Genomic DNA, 23,046 nt, shown 5'->3' with positions numbered 1-23,046 from the left:
CGAGTTACGACTGAGCTTTACAACTGAATGGGGTCGCACATACACACACAAACACACACAGAGATAGAGAGAGGATTCAACAATAGAATGGCCTAGACTTTGAGCTTGCTTATGCAATTTTTTGTTGCCAATGTTGCATTGTAGCCTGTCTGCCTTTTGCATGGGTTTTAGGCTCAGGCTTGGACTTTGGCTTTGGCGCTGGAGATGGCGCTGGCTTTGGCTTTGACTTGGACAATAAAGTGAAAACTTGCCTTTGGAAAACGCAACAACAACAACAACAAAGAACTGCAACTCTAAACTGTCACTGGCAGTGGCTGTAACAGTGAACAGTGGCATTGGCATTGGCAAAACTGTAAAACTGGCTAAGTCCATGCCGCAAATATGCTGCCCCGGGGGATCTAAACCGAATGTGGCACCCACAGCAAACACACACACACACATACAGAGAGCAAAAGGAATCGACTTTTTGTTTTGCCAGCCTCGGATGGGGAACTGTAGCGAAACAACAATAAACTGGAAACTTGTCTTACTTCATACAAAGAGACAGAAAGAGAGAGAGAGAGAGAGAGGCAAGCAGCTGCTTGGCAGCTTGTGTGTGGCAAATATGCGAGGCCATGACCAGAAGCTCAACGCACACGCAGTGGACTGCCACATGAAGTGCGGGCGTCACAACAAGAGTTGCACTTCAAGAGCAACGAAATGTAACTAAAATTCATTTAAGACTCTCTAGTAAAATGTAATAGAGTTAAACAATTTCCATTGACTAATCAATTTACAACGACGAGCAGCATAGGCTATTGATTCAGTTCCTGCTTTCTATCAATCTCTTTTGCCTTTGTGATAGTTATTGCAGCATGTGGAGAGTACAAACCTTTGCATAGTCGCGCGTCAGTATGCCATTGATGTTATCGCTGGAGCCCTGGTAACTGACGCAACGGGCCAACATCCTTGCAGCAGCGTGTTTCGCAACTTCCTTTTCAAATTCAATCAGCCATGTTTAATAGCACACATTTACGTGTATACGGTCTTCACTTGTTTATCAGCACTTTTAAAATTTCTTCTTTCTTTAATGCAATTATTTTCGTATTTAATTTGAACTTTTTTAGTTAATATATATCAGCTTGTTGTTCACTTTTTAAAAATACAAAAGAAAAAGGTTAATAAACTTCCATATTCCATATGTGAGTGCAACAAAAATGTACTAAACTGAATTTATTTATTACTTTTATCGGTTGGAAAATATTTCATTATTAATTCATTATTTCGAAACTTTGAGTTTCAAATCATATTTTATATTTATCATTTATTTATTTTCATTATTTAATTATATTTTTTTATTTATATTAATATATTTAAACAATATTTATTTTATTAAAGTAATTTGAACTTATTACTTATATCGAGATATTTCAACATTTTGCATATTTTCTGATTATTTGTGAACTAGATCACTCAAGTGTTATTAATTTTATTGGCGTCAATATCAAAATCCTTTTTCCTTATCATCGAGAGTAAATAGAACAGCGTTTTTGGAATACATTTTTTCCCCTTTTTGAGTGCCAATTGTCACCCCTGCCGCTGGGGTTTCCGCACACTTATCACACATTATGGCATATACCTTTCGTTTCGTTTTTTGTCAAATTTATGAGACCCTCGGCACTTTTTAAGCGCGCATCTACAGCAGCATAAATATAAAATTACCGCTTGAAGCGCCTGCAAGTATGCAAGGTTTTCTTGGCTCGCTCGCTTTATGTGCACTTTTTTTGCCAACACCATTAAAATGTCAATTATGATAAAGTTTTATTGAAACACCGCAACACATTAAGGCTTATCAACTGGGCCAGCCGGCAGAGTCCGCCCCAAAGTATGCAATAATAATAATAAACATTAAGCGCCGTTACTTTTACCCTTTTCAACAGCAGACAACCTTTCGGGCCCAGTTTGGCACTCAAAGTACTCTCAACTCGGCCCATTTCGTGTTGTGTTCGAGGCGTTGAAAGTCACACGCCCCCTTTTTCTTGAGGGGCCAAACTAATTGAAAATGAAAGTGCTCCACAACAGGTTGGCTATGGTCCCATGCTAAGTCTCATGCATAATTGGAGCTGACACCCTTGTCAGCAAGTGTTCGCTACAGATTTTGTAGGTAAACAGTTTTGTTAGCTTGATAAATTCTAGTTTGTTGTCGGTGTTGTTGTCCCAAAAAGGGGTTGACAAATCGTGCTGGAAATCAATTTGGTCGCACGGAAAAGGTCAACTGCCATTTGGCAAATGAAAAAGCGCTTGGCACACACAAAATTTTCAACCTTCATATAACAATGCCACGCCCAGCTCAGAAAGCAATACGCCCACCATTTTGCTCTTATCTATCCAATACTCGTATGAGTCTTTGTCTGTGTGGGCAGACTTCGAAGTGGGGACTGGCGTCTGGCGACTGGGGAGGGGCGGAAAAGTTTCACTCTGGAGGCGTTTGGCTGCGAGTACTTTTGTGAAATGTCAGTAAAATGTCAAAATAAAAGTAATGCTGATAAAAATTTTATAGCTTGTCAGAAATGCTAAGGAAAAACGCCGCTGGGGGGTTGTTTCTCATCTTTTCTCTACTGCTGCTGTTCTGTTCTTTATCAAATGTCGCGTCTTGGGTACTTTAGTTTATTGGAATTTGCATGCAGTAACAGTAACAGAAACAGTGGCTGCCATACACACACACATATTTACACAAGAACACACAGTCAGGTGGCAACAACAGCAAAAATTTATGTTAAATCGAACGACAGCCACGTCGCGACGCGTCGTCAGACATCAGTTATAAAAGGTCGATATGTCGATGTGTGTTTTATCGCTCGGTTTCCAGTTGCTTAAAGCAGCTTTGCTGCTCACATTTCTAAAGCTTTTAAGGCGCATTCAGGTGTGTTTAATAACACAAAGTAACAAAACAAAAATGTCAATAAAATTGGCATATTGAAGTGGGACAATACGAAGAACTCTTCATAAAAATTGGGGAATATTAGAGATACATTTGAAATATTTAGTATATTTTTGGACGTGACATCAAGCGATGTGTTTTGTCTTCAATTTAATACTATAAAAATAGGTTTATTCCTTTGTTATTACTTCAATATTGTAGTAGTATAAAAATACTTTAAATGATTACAAATAAAATACAAGTTTCAATTTTTTTTATGCTTTTGTTAAATCAGCAATAATATGCAATAATTTTTTCATATATGTATCTAATCGCTAATGCGCTGATAAATCCACAAATGAAGTACGACAAAAATATATTGGTTTGGTGAATTTTGCTGAATAGTGTAATCGATGAGCTTAGTGAAAACCATTGACAACCTGTTGGGCATAAGCCCGAAAATTGCTTTGATAAGTAATACAAAGTGCTGAGCCACCCCACATAAGTTATTTGCTAGGCTCATTTTGCCCCACTCCAAGCTCATTAAATTTGATTATATTATCGACTTTTATCGCATTTGACCAAACGTGCAAGGCGCGTTCAATTCGATTTACCAAAGTCAACGAGAGTTAGGACAGAAGAAGCAGCAAAAGAAGCTCAAAGAAAAATCTCAGATGATTGACATTTGAAAGCAAATGTCAAAACAATCTATGGCACCTTTTTGTACAGTGACTTTGATTTCATTACACGACTTGGCAAGCGATTGCCTGATTGGCTGATTGGCAACGTGTTGATGGGGAGCAATCAACTGAGTTGTCATGTGTTCTGTATAAGTTCTTTAGTAGCAACGCATTCAACTGGGGTTGACAATAGTGCCATAATTTGCGCTTAATCTTTGCTATAAAAAGACACTATAAAATGTTTGTTGCTCAAATTGTATGTAAACAGTCCTCCCACACACTTTTAATAGACACTATAAACTATTTAGAGACTTAGCCAGCTATTAGATGGATCTCTGGATAATAACTTTACAGAACTTTTACGACTCGCCCTTTTCAGATTTATTGCGTATTTTATTTGTGCAGCAATTTTCTTGTAAGGCTGTCGTAAAAACAATTGATTAAACTCGAGTTATTGCCTATTCTAAAAGTTTTGCAATTTGTTAAGAAAATTCTACTCGCAATTGATGATTAAATCAACTGTAAATATTTTAATATATGTATAAAACTTTAAGAAACTGTCTGTCATCAGTCCTAATTTAATCACATATACTACGAATTTAATATTAAATAAGCCTTTGCTCCAACCCACATCAAGATAAAGGCCAATAAACTAGGAACCAATTCACTGCCTAATAACCGTACATTTCAACAAATATACAAGATCTTCTTCCATTGGCCTTACGTAGGTGTGTCAAGTGAACAAAATAGACAAATTTATTGTGGCAATTTAGGCCTACAGCAAAGTGTTGAAATGGCATAGAATCGACCACATGCGATGTTTTCTTTTGTTGTCTACGTTGTCTGTGTCTATTTCATTAATTGATAACAATTTTTGTCACAATTAATGGCGGCAACTCGCGATTCGCCTCATTTCTATTATAGTGCCGCAAAACAAATAAATAAGCGACTGCGAGCAAAAAAAATCTAAATAAATAACAAATATTGATGACATGATTGCAGTACCTATATAGTATATAGAACTTTTTGCTGATACAACAAAAAAAGAGAGAAATGAAAGAATGCTGAAACAAAAAGCGTCGCTGCTTGTCAACTGTCACATAAATAAATTATATTTATATATATATTTTTAGTAGGCAAAAAAAGTTTGGCAGGCATCGTTTCCTGTCGCCCCGCCCTTACAATTGCCATGACAGCGAGGGCTGGTGATGAAGGTGGTGGTTGGGGGGAAGTGGGGGGTTTGTCGCATTTAATAATGACAACTCATCAAAAATGTATATGACCCACTTGCGGCGCCCCTAGCTCATCAGCCAGAAGATGCCAAAATACAAAAACATCAACAAAAATAAAACAAAAACCAAAAAAAAAAAGAAACGAAAAACGAACCCAACAACAACAAAAACAACAGCAATGATATGATCTCAAACCGTACAAAAGTTAGGGAAACTTTTTCGTTGCGGCTCTTCTATCTGTTTCTGTGTGCAAGTGCCGGTGGCATTTTATGGCAATTGGTTAGAGAGTCCTCTTCGATGCGGATGCAAAGACCGAAACTCAGGCCCCAGCTGAGGCTAAGTGGTCGAATTAGTTGCGGGGGAGATAGGCGACAAAACTGTCGGTAATTGAAAGCAGCAAGTTAAATCGCCATAGGAAACTAGCTTCATATGTTTGTGTCAAACGGGAACAACATTCTAAAGTCAAGAGTTGGGAATTTGCAAATATTTATGAAACGAATGTAAGCTTCCTAAAAAGTAGACTTTAAAGGAATACCTATATTTTTTCATTACATCTCACCACCCAAAAGAATTGCATTATTTATTGTAATTTATTTTCCGCAAACAAAATATTTGCTTTTCAATGTTGGATATGCAACCTTTTTAAGGTTAAGCATATTATTTACATTGCTCACATATTATAATGCTATTTTTGATAGTAATGTAAATAAAATAACATTTTATGTTTGCAATTCTTTACAATTTTACATTCGAGAACTTTGTATTTAATATTTTATAAATGCAAACAAAATATTTTAATCTATATTTTTCCAAATGACCTTTTTAAGTTCAAGTATTTTATTTACATTATTAAAATAAAAATAAACATATCATTTTTTTAAATCTGAAGTATTTAATTTACGTTGTACGCTGTTTTACTCCCTTTAAAATGTGTTTATAACAATTCCTTAAAATTCTACGTTTGAGAACTTTTTATTTATATTTGCCTATTAATCTATTCAACGCCGTTTATTTGTATTCTATTGCCGCGCGCAATTTCATTAAGCTTTATGACCGTGATTTCCTTGCACTGATATCCTTAATAGTCCACTTTATTGCCGCTTGAATGAAGTCATTTGACCGAGTTATCCATTTGCGTTTGTTGCTGCATTAAACTAATTGCCGAGCACATCAATTGCCTGACTAATTTTGCATAAAATCTGCCGAGAAAAAAGACGTTGACCAATTGACCAATTGACCGGTTGACCAAAGCACAGTGCCAACTGCCGCCTATCGAGGCTGACCACATCATCACACGCAGAATACACACACACACACAGCCACAGACACAGGATATGTGCGGTCAAGTCAATGGACACACGGGCAATTGAACACAGCTGTTGCTGCCTCTGTGATGTAACTATGTATGTGTGTGTGTGTGTGTGTGTGTGTTTATAGCACTCAGCTGCCTATGTCCGAGTGGAATAATATTGAACAATTACCAGGCATAAAAGACACGCTTCTGGGGCGCTAAATCGATAATCCAGCCCCCAAAAATAGCCGCAAAAACGACTCAAACTCTCTCTTCAATCTAAATTCAATTTGAGCGACTCGTGTGTCGAAAGAAAATGAGAAAATTGACACTAAAATGCGGATACCAAGGCAGCCAGGCATTAAATTTCCAATATACTTTGTTGACCCAAAAAAAAAAAAACGTAAAATGGCAAAGAAAAAAGGGACAACAATGAAAGGTACGCATCAAAGGCAAAAAAGGAGAATTTCTTGTTGTTTTCCCCGTTTCGCCTATTTTTAATTATGTTTTCAATTAATTATGCGGCAACACATTTTTGGCAAAGAAAGTTTTTATTTAATTATCGCTAAAAGGCGCCAACAAATCAGCGGGAAAAACAGGCGGTGTTAGCTTCTATTTTTATGTGTTCGGCTTATTATTATGCCACACGAATGGCAAGCAGTTAACAGCTGTTAACGCTATTGCGTGCTTGGGCCAAGTTTACGGCCATGAGTCACCTGCAATTGACGCGAATTGTGAGGGGGGAAGAAACAACGTAACAATTGCCAAATGCAACCCTTTTTTGGCCAGGCATTACGCATACGCAACGTGTGCCGCCTTCTTGTTTGCAAACGAAAGCAAAAGCAGCTGCTTGAGTTGGGCGGAAACAATCAAAGTTTACCGCAGGCCAAAAGCAACAAAAAATAAGGCATACAAGTTAGAGCCCGACTTAGAAATACTCTACTTCAACTATGCTTCAAATATTATAGCTATATATTAAACTATTTTTATTTAAAAGACTCTTTTAAAAATCTTAAAATAAGTTATAAAAAGAACACGTTACAATCTTGTTTCATGTATTTTGTAACATCTTTATACATTTTTATTGATTCCAGGGTATTGAAAGAAAAATTCCCAAAGAACTCTCCCTTTCAAACAGCTTGTTTTTATTAGCCTCCACCTGAAAATATCAAGCAGCCTTAGAAAAATCAAAGCACCAACCATGTAATAAAAGCTTTAATGGCAACACGAAGCAAAAACTGGGGAGCAAGAAAAGAAACGCCACAGAACGTAATGGCTTCATTTGTAGTGTGGCAAATGGGGTAAGAAAAGGGGTGTCAAAAAAGCTCTGGGGTGTTGAGCTGGAGCTGGAGCTAGAGGTGGAGAAGGAAGCTGTTGATGTTGATGCTGTGGCTGTTGCTCGTAAATTGCCGCATTATGCGGGTAATGTGAAAAAATCATAAATAATTAGAGCTTTGCGCCTAAGTGAGATTTGTTGTAAACGCATTTATAAAACCGACAAAAATCAATGATGACCTTGGGGCAACAACGGAAAAAGGATTTTGGAAAATGGTTTGTGATTGAATCATGTTGAAATATCTCGATTTTGTACTTTCGATAGAAGTAACCATTTTCTATTATTTTTATTAGCACTTTTAATTTAGTTTGCACTTTAAATAAATTTTTGTTTGTGATTGGAATTGATTTTAATTTACTTTACGTTGTATTATGAATATACAATCTGTATTTATTGACTTTCATTTATCCGTAGTTATTAACAATTTGGTTTTTCGTAATAGTTTGCATTATTTAACATTATCAACAGACGTTTGGTCAACTCTATTAGCCACTCCACTCGTTTTTTACCCATATGTGGTTGTTATCTTTTTTCTTTTAACCACATGATTAAAATTCAATTTAATGAACGTTGCATTTATTTAAATAGTAATTCGAGCTGTTTAAAGTGATTTATTAATGGTCGCAAAGCCATTTATCAGCGCATAAATCTCATTTCATAATTTTGTATGCTATTTATGCATTTAATGTGTCGACAGCCAAAAGGAGAATGGGGGCTGATGAAGGGGTGAGGGTAAATAAACACCCACAAACTCAAATGCGGATGGGATCATTTTTTAATTTTTATGTTTTGGTATTTACACTTAATTAACTGCACTATTTGAAGCACATAAATTCCACTTGATTAAACCATTTGCTGCACTACATTTTTCCTTTAGATAAGAGAGAAACATACGCGCACAAACACACGCAAGCACACAAATACACGCACACACACACACAAATGGAGAGAAAAACCGGGCAATTAATTCATTAAAAAGCAATGGCAACGACCACGCGTATTTCAATGAACCGAAACGCGTACACGCGATGCTGCCAAAACGTCGACGATTGCAATTGGAAGGGGAAGTTTGGCTGGCAATGCAGGGCACGCTTTTCTATTTATCCATTTTCCACTTGAACGTGCGCGTACCACGTATTTTCCGTATCACGATCGGCTACAGACTGAGCACCGAACTTTTTCTTCGCTGCGCATCTCTCTTCCAATGAGAGAAGAAGAATCTATTTTTGGGTGAAATGCTTGGCAACATTTTACGAAAAAGTTCAGCAACATTTTCAAAAACCTGCAAGACATTTTCAATAACTCAAAATTCTCGTTTGAAAACGGAAATAGATTAAATTGGATTAAGTCAGACGAAAATTAACTTAAAATTATTTGAGTCAAGTCTTCACCCACTCATCCAGTCACCCAGAGCACAAAAGCAATGCTAGATTTTCAATTACCCAAACTCTCCTGTATATGAAATCTGGCTACCCGTGGTATACAAAAAATATTTAAATTACAAAATAAACAATTAGATTTAATGAAAGGGGAGCTCAGAACGACGTCTGCCAGATGCCAACGCCAGCAAAGTACCCCCGAAAAAACAATAAAAGGAAAGTCATGAAGAAAGCATTAACATCACAACAACAACAAGTGTATGAAGAACAATGCATAGTTGTAGAAAGAAAATGTTCTTCATATGGTTGGCAGGGGGCGCAGCAGAAGGGAGTGAATGTGGGTGAGATGGATGTGCGTCTGTTGGAATACACAATGGACAGCGAACAACTAAATGTAAATGAAATACAATATCACAGCAAAAGATGCAAAAAGTTTTCAGTTTCACTCGAACGCAATGCAAATACGTAGCCCAAAATGATTTTCTTCTTTTCGAACTCAAAAGGAGCGATTGCACAAGATGAATGTATTTGACAGGGGGTGGATGCATTTGGCTCTCTGTGCTGTAAATAATAAAAAGCTGAATTCTACGAAAGTTTTATAATAAATAAATACAATGAAATATAAACAAAAGTTTCGGTATTAACAAAAGAATTCAAATTATTGTAATACACTTAAATTAAAAATAATAGTCAAGAAACAGTAACAAAATATAACTGTAATGATAATAAGCAAATTAATAATAATTATCTACTCATGAATGTTTCTAATTTCACTCTTGAAACCTACTACTAAAATCTTTATTTACGCGTAAGATAAAAATAACGAAAAAATATCTTATAACGTGTGCACTTACAAACTTTTCTCACTTTGTGCAACACTTTAAACTGCTTTAAGCCAACTGGACACTGAAGTCCTTTTCTCTGACCTCTCTCCAACCCCATTACTTACGCTGTGTGAAGTCAACTGTCAAGCCAGTGTAAAATTAGCGTTGTAACCATTAGAAGTAAATATATGTATACACTCACACACACACATACATAGAAACAAAGTTAGCTGTGCAACAACCACGTGCAACAATTTGCAGGCAACATGCAAAGTCATAGAGAACGAGCCCGACAATGGTGGCAAAAATATTGCGCATACCGCTTGAGCATACTGCAGTGTCATTGTGCATGGGCGGTAACGATAAAGGGGTAAACCTATACAATATTTTTACTGTACATAATATTCAAGACATTTTCTATAATTTTATTATTGTCTGTAATCATTATTCAACTCAAATTAAACCACGAATATCTTAAGCAAATAATATTAAAATATAATCTTTTGGTACTTCATTGGAAGTTTCTTTATAGAAAACTTTTCCTTCTATTGCTGTCTTAAATAATCAGTTTATTTATTAAGACACAACCCTCGATACTTGGCATTCTTTTAGGATACTCAAATATACTTCAGGTAAAGTTTAGAAGTGGTTGTTCGGATTATTTGCTATGCTGTCAGTTCGAAAGTCACATGGACAAGAATTGTCCATCTATTTGGGCAAAGAAACCCCTCTTGGGATGTGCCACTGTTTGCAACCCAGGCAACGCATCCATATCTAAATATATGCAGCATGTTTCACAACATCGAAACGCTTGCTATGCCAACAACAACAATGACTACAACTACAACTAGGGTATACGTGGAGTTGTGCAGTTGTTGCTGTTTTATGCTATTGCCACACGCTATTTTTATAAACAATTTTGCCAGTTGACAAGCGACGGCGTCAAGCAGACCCCATTACCTCCCCTCTCACCTTAACGCAACACAATTCACCGCCCACCCCCGCTACAGAGACGACATTGAACCACAGGAGGAGGCAAAAAAACACCAAACGAGCACGGACGACATGGCAAACTAAGTGGCCTGGATGTCAATGTAGATGTGGATGTGACTGTGCTACACTTTTGGAGTAGCTAAGGGGTCTGGTTTTAGTTCTGGGTCTGGGTCTGGGTTGGCTTGTTAGTTGTAGTTGTTGTTTTCTTTAGTACTGCGGCTGTTGCCACTGAAAATTGCAAATTGCTGTTGCACTTGCTGATGTTGTCAGTTTGACCTGATGAAGACTAATTGCAGTTAATGTGGCGTGAAAGCAGCGCCATCTATTGCCCAAGAACTTGGCTCACTTCAAGAATATTATTGCTAAACAATTCCTCGCTCCGCTTTACGCTTTTGTACACCCTAAAACCAAACCAATTGACACTTAATTCGTTAGCTCAGACATAAACAAAATCTCTGCTTGCCCGCTAGCCCAGAGTTAGCGCTTAATTAAGTAAACCACTCATGTTAATTAACACAAAAGACCAACAAATATTTTTTTCACACACACCCGAAAATCGAAAGGGGGCATTAGACTATTTATAGGACTCCGACATTGAGAGGCACTTAAAAAATTGAATTTTAAATAAACACACATCGCCGGAATTAGAAGTCAACAAACTTCTTCGCTGTGCCAAAGAGCCGATCCAATAAATTCTGTTGAACTCGCCGCGCAGTCGTATGATATAAGGACTAATTAAAGAAGAGGGTTCTTTGAAAAGATTTTACAAGCCATTTTGGATCGATAAACACATGTCTATTAAAAACAAATTACATAAGAAAAATAAAACAAAACTCATTATAAGATAGTTCAATTTATATTATATTTTTATAATGCTCAGACAATTTGTAACAATTATTTATTTTATTACTTATTTCATCATTTATTTCAGAGCACAAATAAATTTTATTTAATTTCGATTTCATCTTGTTTTTTGTGCAATTAAAACCTTGAACTTTGCTGCCTTTTGGGTATTCCCCAGCGTCCTTTTAAAGACATGACTGTTCACTCAGCTATTTTTATATTTATAAACAAAATCGTAGAAGGCACATGTGCGATGGCACGCAACTAGGCGTGTCTTCTGGCTGCCTGCCTCCGCATCTTTGACAAAATAAATTGCGTCAAGTTCAACGCCGCCAAATGTCGAAGACAAAATAGGGAACATGCAACCGGCAGCGGCACTAAAAATAAATTATAAAATAGCGACAAGTATCGTGGCGTCGGCGGCTGTGGCTGTGGCTGTGGCAGCAACGCATCAGGCACGATGTCAACGTGCCTCATAATTAATTGCAAAAAACTGTAGCAACTGCGAGAGAAGAAATAAAAAACGTACAAAGCGGAAAACTGGAAAACTTTTGACTGATCACATGCGGAAGGAAGCAGGAAAAACTCGCATCCCATATGGCAGCTTTGTAGAAAAATATGGGGAGGGATAGATAATTTACAGTCTCTTGTTAGGACTTATTATAAATGCATTATTTTTTATGAAAAATGGTTTCTGATTTTTCCTAGCGAGTTAATCCCGAATTAAAAATGAATATCCAAGTGTTAATTGGTGGTTCCGAGAAGCTGTCTTCTATCCCCTTAGCCTTTTTGTCTTTTGAGAAGTCTTGCTCATAAATTGTGTGCTAACCAACAAATCACATGCTTATTAAACCGTTCCCAGAACATCAATAAAACAAGCGACGTCGCTGACAAGGATCCAAATTGCGTTCAGACTGCAAATTTGTATCATGTCGTTAGCAACATTGTTGCCAACGGGACTTGCGGTATCGACGAACCAAGCGTGTTGACAGTTTGTCGCTGGGGTTTAACTCGTTGCTGATTTACTTGCTTCAACAGCTCTTGTTATACCCTGCACACTTCAGACTATGGATAATGGATATGACAAACTTATTGATTTTAGTGCGGTAATAACATTCATTTTATTTATTTCAGAAGGCAAGCATATTTTGCATTTATTTTTAGAGTTAAAGTATACATACATATATAGAATGTATAAGAAGACAAACATATATCGTATTATATCGTATTCTAAAGTTAAGTTATACATATATATGTACTTGTATATATGTTAACTAACTAAAATACGAATTCTAATAAGGTGGCTTTTGTGGCTTTTTAAATTACCTATTATTTTTAATTGCAATAGTTTATTGTATATTAAATACAATCGAATGCATTTCAAATAATAATATATATATATATATATATATTTTTTATATATATTCTTTATTTATTTACAATCTATCTATCTAAAGATTATATGTAAATTCTATGAAAAATAATAATATATGACAATTAAATATTTAAAAATTGTCTTACCTACATATATATTCCATTAAAGTAGATTTTGTGAAACTACAGGGTATTGAGAAGTTTGATCATGTTGTGTTGTTATTTTATGTTGGTTTTTTATACCACTAGCAGTGTATTTTTTCAACTTTTATGCATTCCATTTGCCGCCATGCAACGCGGTTGCATGTCACATAATTATGAGCATCATGATGCCCCAGCATCTGCATCATTATTAAAGCCTTTATGCGAGAGCATACACAAGAAATATGTTGCAAGCATATTCGTTGTATAGTTGTTGTTTTTAACGATGCGCTAAGTAGGGTAGAATGCTGCCTGATGGCGCCGCCTTGTATGTACAGTATGTGTGAGTGTGTCTGTGTCTGTCGGGCCATAAAGTCAATTAAATATGTATAAATTTAATGAGTGCTACAGTCAAGCTTAATGAGACGGTTATGTGTGAAGCATGGATCACAGAACAGGTGAGCATCACGCTCGACTGAAACTCAAAATACATAGCATAGCTTAAGGCGTTAAGTAGAGGATTGTAGTTACCACATCGCCGAACAAACCGCTTTATTTATCGTATCTGCTGTACTGATTTCCTAACTATACCATACAGTTTATATTAATTCCACTCCATATTTAATTGCTTGTGCTACTCGACAAGTTTTCATCCGCTATTCTGTGCATCTCATAATAAAATCAATGGCCAAACCATGATGAAAACAACAGCAGCTATCAGCAGTGTTCGCCTTTTGTGGGCTCTTCTACGTTGGCGCAAATTCAGCATGTTATTCACAAATTAAATTTAGATATATTCTAAGAAAACATATTGAAGATCTGAAATAAAATAAAGTACAAAGCAAATGCTACTAAATATAAATCTATTTATTCCGAATTTAATAATAACTCCAAATGCGGGCTGACTATTAATTTGCCTTCCAATTGGACCAATTACTTAAGCTGTATTATGCTCTATACGCTCACAGTTAAGTTACTTACGACTTAATTCTTATCAATAGCACAGTTCAAATGGTTCAATGGGAAACGTCTGAAAAGCGGCTTACCTGCAATGAGATAAATGAAGCGAAAGATAAAACACGTTAATATTATTATATAATTTATGTATGCGAATTGTGTTCAATGCTCAAGTGAATGCGGTACGCTAATTGGAGTTCATTTAAATACGTAATAGCAATAACCTCAAACAAAACAACAACAGGCGAAGGGAACAAGCTAATTAGTGGTCTGGAGAGTTGTGAGTCAAAAGAGGCTTAAGTTACCAAACTGGCTAACGATGCTTGGGGCAAATATAAACAGCAATTAGCCAAAACTTGATGATGTTGGCCCACTAATTGACTAAGTAGATTTCGATTCAAAAATTCCTTAGCATTTTAGCCAGCAAGCAATATGGATAAAAGTACAACAGGCAATTACCCTTTAACACTTTAATAACTAAATCATTAAATTGTTTAGATATTTAAATTAATGTTTGTCACCTAAAAGAAAAATATAAACTTGACATTATTATATTTAAGATAGAAATTTGGAAGATTATATCTTCCATCATATTTAAAATTTGGAAAAATTTCGTTGTCTTTAATTTACTACAAATATTTCTTTAGCTATCTCTGGCATATTTTCTACATAAAGTAACTCTTTTCTATGAAGTACAGGGTATACAAATCTGGTTAGCCAACTAAACGACTATTGCGTTAAGGAACCTAAAATTCCTAACCTCCAGAAAATGGTTCTCCTAAGAAGGAAGGGAAAAAAAGGTTGAGCTATGCCCAGCTGGCGGGCAATTTCAGTGGCAGGATGGGACGCATGAAGGACATGAGTTTAGGACAAGCCATGTCACACAGCATCCTGTCTAATACTCTAATATCCGTTTTGCTCGTTATCCTTTTGCGTTTGACATGTGTAAGTGGCTGTCAAGCGTTTTAGAATGATATTTTTCCGCTCTGTCGTTGTTGTTTGTGCAGCACCTTCTGCTTTTCGCTGTACTCGTATGTATTCTGGTATGAGGTTATTGTCCTGCCTGTTGTCCTTTTCTTGTGCTGCCTTCCGCTGTTGATTTTATTTACATTTCTAGCATTTTTTTGCCGAACCTGAGAACCTAGAACTTTGGGTTGCCCACTTTTATGCTAATATTTTTTGGGGCATGTGTGCGCCTCAGGTCAGACCAAATAAAAAAATAGTAATAATAAACGAAAGAAAGAAGATATTTGCTTGCTTAAATCTTTGCTGTAAGGCAACAAATTGCTGGAAAACCATTGCCTACATTTCTGCGTTGTAAGCTGGCAACAAATCGTAAGGTCCTTTATATGCATGCCCTTTTTTGTGTGTAGCTACCTGTAAATCCAAATACATTGCCAACATTTTAAGCTGTCATTTGAGTCCTTGTGAAAGCTTCAGTCTACTTTTCGACTGACTAACGATTGTCTATCTCTTAAGTCTAAGACACTTTAAGTCGTCCGATAACAAATTGCTAAAACCCTGAGTAGTTAAGAACATGACTCGAGTGCATAATCATAAGAAAATCCGTGTCTAGCAAATATCAAAAGTGTAAACAGTGTGTTTTTCTAAGCCCAAAAAGTGTCGTAAGCCTTTTCAATATTTTAGTGATTTTATTTAAAGTAATATTTAAACAACGTTTCAAATTAAAGATTCAAAATTTAACTTTGCTTATTTGATTTTTTTTATATTTATGGACAATATATAATATTCGACAATGGTTGATTAAATTGATTTTTAAAGGAAATCATAAACTTAATTGACATAAGCTTAAATATTACTATCAAAATAATACCAAAAAATACTATTTATACCCGCTACCCATAAAGTAGTATTATTATTTGTGCCTCCAGAAAATGTATGTAACATGCAGAAGGAGGTATCTCTGACGCTATAAAGTATATATATTCTTGGTCAGCGTCAACACCTGAGACCGATATGTCCAAGTCCTAAGAGAAGTCCCAAGAAAACCTAGATCTAAGTGACTTTATAGTTATATAGAGATAAAATTATTTTTCGACAGCACTTGTTATGTTTGTACGCAGATCAAGTTTGTTTCAAATTTTTGGCATGCCTATTTCTGCCCCAAAAAATGTATAAAAGTTTATAGCATACCATTCGGTATATTTTTAGTATTTTTGAGGTATATTTTAAAGTTAATACCGCACTGTTATTCAAATGCATATTCAAAATGGGTAGCGGGTATCACACACTCAAACAGACTCGACTGTACTTTCATACTTTCATTTTTGTTATTTTAAGCATAAGTATATGAACTTGTTTTAAACACGTGGATAACATTTTGTGTTGTATATTTTAATGCATAAAGTAGCGCTTCTATGGAAACATCTTCAAGTCTGAGCTACCAAAAGTTGGATTAACTAAAAAACAATGTTTTTCGGGCGCAATCATGTGGTGTGGGAAACCCAGGATGAGCTTAACAGTGCTTCAACAGGATTGTATGAACAAAAGTTTCTCATTATAATGAAACTTTGTTGCATTACAAAACTTCTTTGGCCGCTTTTGTTGTTGTAATTGTGTTGCAATTGTTGTTGTTGTTGTTTGTATGTTAGCCACAATCCACACACACACACACACACACTCAGTACATATGTGTCTGTGTGTTGTGTCTGTCTGGCCCCCAGCGGAGTTGCGAGTGGCCTTAAACTGATAATTGGATTTAATTTTTGAGTAGCCCATGTACAAACCCATTCCGCCTTGGGTCCGGGCCCATTTAGAATGTTGCAGTTTGCTGCTCATATGTCCATTCGAGCGAGAGCTGATAGTCACACCTAAGCGACAGAGGAAGACCCAACTAAGCCGACGTCTAGTGACCCAACAACACAGCCACAGGTTCTGGCCTTGTTTGGCAGCGATGCTTTTGATCTGAGCCTTGTGAAAATTTTGACATGTGCTTGTTATAACAATGCCAACAGGCAACAGCCGACAACAGCTTCAACCCGACCAGGGACTTAGGGACTGTGGGAGCTTTATTCATTGTGGGGTGGGGTGCGGGTAAAACTCAGACGTGAGTTGTCGCATAAATATTCATTTTCTTGACTTTACTGCCAAAAAAGGGGTGGTAACTCGTTCCTTCATTGCCTTTGTCGACTACATCAAATGCGTGTTATATAATCCCCATTTCAGGGCTGTCTGAGGGCTAATTTTTAATTTTTATGGTTCACATGCTGCCCTTTAGACCAAGCTCATAAAATGAATAATTGCCACTTTTTGGCTCCAGTAGCTTTTCGACGCTAATAAAGCGACTGCGACTGCGGCGCAGGCGAGCCAACTCTGTATTTGGGGTCGTCCCCCCTTCAACAAATGGAGATTAATTTTATTATAATGTTCAGCGCGCTGCTGGCAAATGGGCGACTTTCTCGTCATATGAGTGCAGCTGAAGTGGATTTTGGTAGCTCAAAAAAGGACCCTTCACAGCCCTTCCCAACCACTTCTCTTGGCAGTTGCCCCCTTTTGGCGTTAAATTAATTTGGGGACATGGCTGGCGCTATTTTTGTTTGACCAGCTTCGTGTGTGTATGTAATGCATGTGGGTGGATACTTGATTATGTTGAATGGTTACGGATATTACGTGTACCTCGATCTGGCATAAAAGGAACGCTTTACATACTTGATTACCTAAAAGTACTCAAGCAGGGTGCTCGACATTAAACGGCCAGAGATTAGGCACTTAAGTTCTTTTCCTGAGTCTGATTAATTATATTTTTATCATAGTCAAAGTTGCCTAGGAGACAAATACATATGCACAGATTTATGAAGCTTATGCTAATTGTAGACATAGAAACATAACTAAACCTTCACCAAACTTAATATACGGTTACCTTTGACTTTCTAGCCTACATACATTAGATATAAATACATACATAAAGTAAATAATGAATCAACTCTATTTAAAGATGAATAAAGCCTAAATATATTTCAGTTAAAGGCGCTTATATTGCTAGCAAATTCTGCAAATTAATGGAATAATCACATGAAATTATATAATTCAACCATAAACTTGTCTAAAATTTAAATCGTCTTTATGCAGTTTACATAAGTAAGAATATTATAACTAAAACTTAATCAGCTAAAAATTAATAATTTATGATGCAGCATATACCCTTTAATTTTCTACTTTGTTTAAATTAGAGTCATGTATTTAAATAATGAAATGCGACTATTCAAAGATAAATAGTTCTTAATCAATTTAATCTAGAAGTATCAATAAATCATGTGTGACTCTAAATAAAAAACACACAGTTTTCTTGTCATATTAATTTACTTATTCTTATGAAAATAAATAATTTAAATTTTATATGCAAACTATCAACTACTCTACAAATTTAATACGTATTAAATTCCGAATAAAGTACCATAGAACACTCAAGCAAACAATTTCCAACACCACAACAAAAATACCACCCACACAGACTTGAACTTCTAGCACGTCTTATATAGAAATACATTTCAATATGGTTGCCCGGCAAGAGGCATAAATCCAGGCACTCCAAAACAATCATACGCCTGAGTCAACAGCTACATGGGGCTGGCACAGAAGGCGGAGGATCAGGGCAAGTCAGGGCTCAGGGTTCAGAATAGAGGCAGGACTGTCTCTGTGACAGGTCGTTCTATAGGCTGGAGTTTTTATGCATAAATCACTTTCACTTGTTTACACAAATAGGCGCAGAGTAGCGGGGTGAAAAAAACCTGCCGCTGAGCTTAACGAAATTTTCAATTTTTTTTCTGCCACAGCAGCAAAAAGTAAACCGAAAACATGCAACACATATTACAACGGGGGGCGAAAGACAGCAGCGTAAGGGGTCAGTCGGTACATAACATACAAAAGAGCAAAACTCGAACAATGATAAGTTTGAGTGAGCTTCATTTTGGCCATCCGCCCACACAAATATTGGAAGGGAATAATAACAACAGTTAAACAAACAATGTTTCGGGTTCAAGCTCCAGTTCCGAGTTCGGGACCGGGTCCGGGTCACGTTCCGGGGCTTAAGCCTAACGGTAGAAACACGAAATGAGAATGTGGGCGCAAATGGACCCCGAAAACAGAATACATACATATTCACAGCGCATTGTGAGGTTGTATAAACAATTTAAGCGATACTTTTATTTATTATTATTTTTATGCCGCCGCCGCAAAAATGTAAAATTAATATGGAAAGCCTCCGCACTTCTTTCCCCACAATTGTTTGCTCACGTAGTCAATTGGCTGGCGGGAGAGAGAAAATAACATTTCATGGCATACTTTTAGGGGTCGATGTGAACACGACACACGTGCTAAGCAAATAATTTAGTCGCTTGGCCAGCCGGCCAATTATGTTGATGGCCCAATAACATATTTGGCTCAATTAAATCAACACACGGCCCTTTGCATTAAAATAAATAAACAATAAGCCAGCCCAACATCAACAACAACAACAAAAAAACTTTTCGGCCTACTGCTAAGAGAAACCGACAAAACAACAAAAAAAAAAGAAAAAAACTTTGGTCTAAAAGTTTTGCAACTCAAACTCAAACTTTTGCTAGCCTATTAGCCGGAGCTTCGTTCATGCTTCGTGCCCCATGCCACATGCGTGCTGTCAAATTATCTAGGGAAATTATTTTTTAACACGCACCAAACACAATGCGACAAATAGGCAAAATGTAGATGTTCCATGGGGACAACAAACAGATGTGAGAGATCTCAAGGAGAAAGATTTTTTTCATCGCTCAATGCAATCACAGAAAACTTTTAGCATTACCAATTGAATTTAATGAGTATTTAAATAAAAAAGCATGTAACTGCTGATTTTGGCGGTAGTTTATTTTATGTTTATTTATGCTAAACTTTATTTCATAGACTTTGTGAAACAAACTTTGGCTATTCTTTCTTTTTATGGTTTGAGAGAGCATAGAAACGATATTTGAAGACTATGGCTCATATTAACTATTACCACCCTAAACTTTATCAAGACATTTGAAAAAAGTTGAAAATAATATGATAGATGTGAAATCAATTTATTTTAAGAGTTCTTTTTTATTTATTGCTTATTAAATTATTCTTTAATGTTGAGTTAAGAAATGATTTCCATTTATATTTTAAGGAAGTAAATATATATTGAAAATCTAATAATAGATTTGTTAGTACTTTCAGATATACCAATATACAATTCGAGCTCTCTTACTCTTACCTAATAAAATTTATTATTTACGTAGTTACATTTTGTTCAATTTCTCTTTTACTTTACTTCATTCATTCTCAATATACACACCCCTATCTCTTCCTATTCCCCGTTCACTTCCTTGTTTCTTATTTAAACAAGCGAAACTTTCCAGGCGTAGCACTAATGTTTATTTGGTGAATTGCATCTCCCACTTTTCGGTGGTTTTAATAGGGACTGTGTGAGGAGAGGGAAATAGGGAAATTCCGAAAATTGTTGACTATTTGCGGTGGCCAAACGAAATAGAATGCCGTTAATTAACCCAGCCAACAGTTTTAAGTGGCCAACAAAAATATTTACACTACAATTTGGCAGCGCTAACTAGAAGTAGTTCACAGTTGGTAGTTTCTTCTTTTGGTTGGTAGTGGATATTTGAAGTGAAGTAACTCTTGCCACTATTTGGCAGCCACCTTCGACAAGTTGTTGCTTGTGTTACTTCAAAAGGAAACGCAAGTTTGCGTTTAACTTGGCCACAAATCAAAGCGAGAAAAACAAAACTCAAATAACCAAGTCGAGTCGCATTTTTATGACTTTTTCATAAGTTTTGACTATTTCAGTTGGCACGCAAAGTAATTTTTCAATTTTATGCCACGCTGATAGGCATGCCACGATTTCCGCTGACTTGACAAATCGTGCAAAAATGAAATGTAAGCCTATACAAAAAAGTTTCATTGGCCCCCCTCTGTCCAGCCGACATTACGTGAGCGTGCTACCAACAAGCAAAACTGAAACTCTATGTGGCACGAACTTTAGGACAAACTGTAACTCTAACTGGCTGATGATGATGCGGCAAAAGCGGCCACCAGTCGATGCTCCCAGCGGGACAAGGTGCACGCCTAATATGTTTAGGGCTTGCGGCTTACACTTAAGTGAAATCAACGAAAATTTTGCTGTATAAAGGCAATGTAGAAATCTGGCCATATGCGATTATGAAATACACTGAATCTTAAAGATTGTGATATTGTGATTATTTTTATTCTTTATTATTATTATTGAATATTTAATTCTTCCCACAAACTTAAATTTTTTTGGCCATCTAGATAACTTAAAATACATATAAACATAAATGTAGTTACACTACTTTTGTATTTTTACTTTAATATTGTATTTCTATATTTTCGATAACAATCATTTTATTTCGAGTTTCTTTTTGGTACAAATTTTGTAATAACCCCCGAAGCTGCCACACATAAATTCCAATTTCAAGGGGTGACCAATACACGTGTCTTAAAAATTTGATCCGCTTCAAACGGAACCAAATCTAATTTTGCTATCAATGATGTTTTCATCATCCCTTGCAGGAGTTGCAATTATTTGAAAAACAAAAAATAAATATCGTAGAGCCGTAACACTCATAAAAATGTAAAGAACCCAAATATAAAACAATATGTAAGGAAAATTAAATTATATTTAAAATAAATCTAAGTACTCAGTGATCTGCTCATTTGTTTTATCTTCTCGGGTTAGTTTTTAAAGTTTTTTTTTTACAAAGAACTTTCGCTTGAATTGTTGTTGAATTTTGATCCAAATAAAAACTAAATTACCTTTTTTTATTACCATGCTATAAAATATTCTAAATGGAAAAATGTACAAAATGTTGTCATTACATTAATTTTAATCGCAGTTACAATTTAATACTACACTGAGCATCAAGTAAAGTTTCAGCCGACTTTTGCAAGGCGCATTTTTCCGAATCTGATAAATATGGCCGAATAATACCACTCAAACCTCCTCTATTGACAATGCATGGCAGCGAGAGAAATACTTCGTCTTCTATGCCACAAATACCCTTTGCATTCGTTGATAACACCATGATCCGATTACTGTCTTCAAATATGGCTGAGACAACGTCAGCGACTGTAAGACCAATAGCCCAATTTGTATAACCTTTAGCGGCAATTACTTTGAAGGCAGCTTCAACCACATCCTTATGTACTCTCGACCATTGCATAGAATCATCTTCAGTACCAATAGCTGGATGTAACGTCTGGAGTCGAACACCTCCCACGGAGACCGAAGACCAAATCGGAACAGATGTATTTCCATGCTCACCAAGAACAAAACCGTATACCGAACTGGTTGAAACCTTCAAGATCTGCCCAATAAACATTCGAAATCGAGCCGAATCCAAGTGACAGCCAGGACTGAAACAACGTTCATAAGGCAGGTTGCCGACTTTTCGAGCCACCCAGGCCATAACGTCTGCAGGATTACCCACAATTAAGAATACAGCTTTGGGACTTAGTTCGAAAAGCTTCGGCATTACACTTTTAATAATGTCCGCTGTGTGTTGAGCAACTTGTAGCCGTGTCTCATTTGGCTTTACTCGAGCACCCGCTGTTACCACGACAACATTTGAATCCTTCGTCGATTCAACATTACAACTCGGATTAATATGACAGTTGTTAACAAACTGCGATCCATGCATCAGATCTAATCGCTCTGAATGGCATAACTCCTCATTTATATCGAATAGAGCTAAGTTATTTGTAATGCCTTGTGACAACAAGACTATGGCACATCCCATGCCCACAGCTCCTGTCCCAACCACAGATACTTTATTGCCTTCATGCACATCCTGTTTATTAAGATCCTTGTAGATGCAAGCGCGAAATGCATTCAGGAGCTGAGCACTTTTGCAACTATTTTCCGATTTATTTCTTATACATTGGTTGAGCTTGAAGCGTGATATTAATCTGCTGGAGATGCGATTTACCAACATTTCAAAAAGATGATGGTCGAAAATGAGTTTTTGAATTTAATTAAATTTTTATTAAATTTTGAAAAATGAATCACCTGAAAGATAAACCGAATGATACTTTCTGTGAATTGCATGTATAT

At 36.3% G+C, this 23,046-nt stretch overlaps 1 protein-coding gene across 7 annotated transcripts in view; it reads right to left on the bottom strand.

Annotated features, from left to right (window-relative positions):
* The window catches only part of LOC132783620 (protein sickie), a 213,243-nt gene that overhangs the window by 137,155 nt on the left and 53,042 nt on the right, over positions 1 to 23,046 (bottom strand). Inside the window, exon 1 of one of the 7 annotated variants that reach the window (XM_060788902.1) lies at positions 872 to 1,083. The exons of 5 other annotated variants lie outside the window; for them this stretch is intronic. In XM_060788902.1, the coding sequence (XP_060644885.1) occupies positions 872 to 946 (75 nt within the window). In that variant the 5' untranslated portion in view covers positions 947 to 1,083. Of the gene's footprint in view, positions 1 to 871; positions 1,084 to 23,046 lie in introns of those variants that run through there. One more of the 7 variants, XM_060788904.1, reaches the window with a different exon arrangement.

Source organism: Drosophila nasuta, chromosome 2L, assembly GCF_023558535.2.
Source record: "Drosophila nasuta strain 15112-1781.00 chromosome 2L, ASM2355853v1, whole genome shotgun sequence".
In the NCBI taxonomy this organism is placed as follows: domain Eukaryota; kingdom Metazoa; phylum Arthropoda; class Insecta; order Diptera; family Drosophilidae; genus Drosophila; species Drosophila nasuta.
The sequence above is the reverse complement of the archived record's forward strand: the minus strand, read 5'-3'. Positions and strand labels throughout refer to the sequence as shown.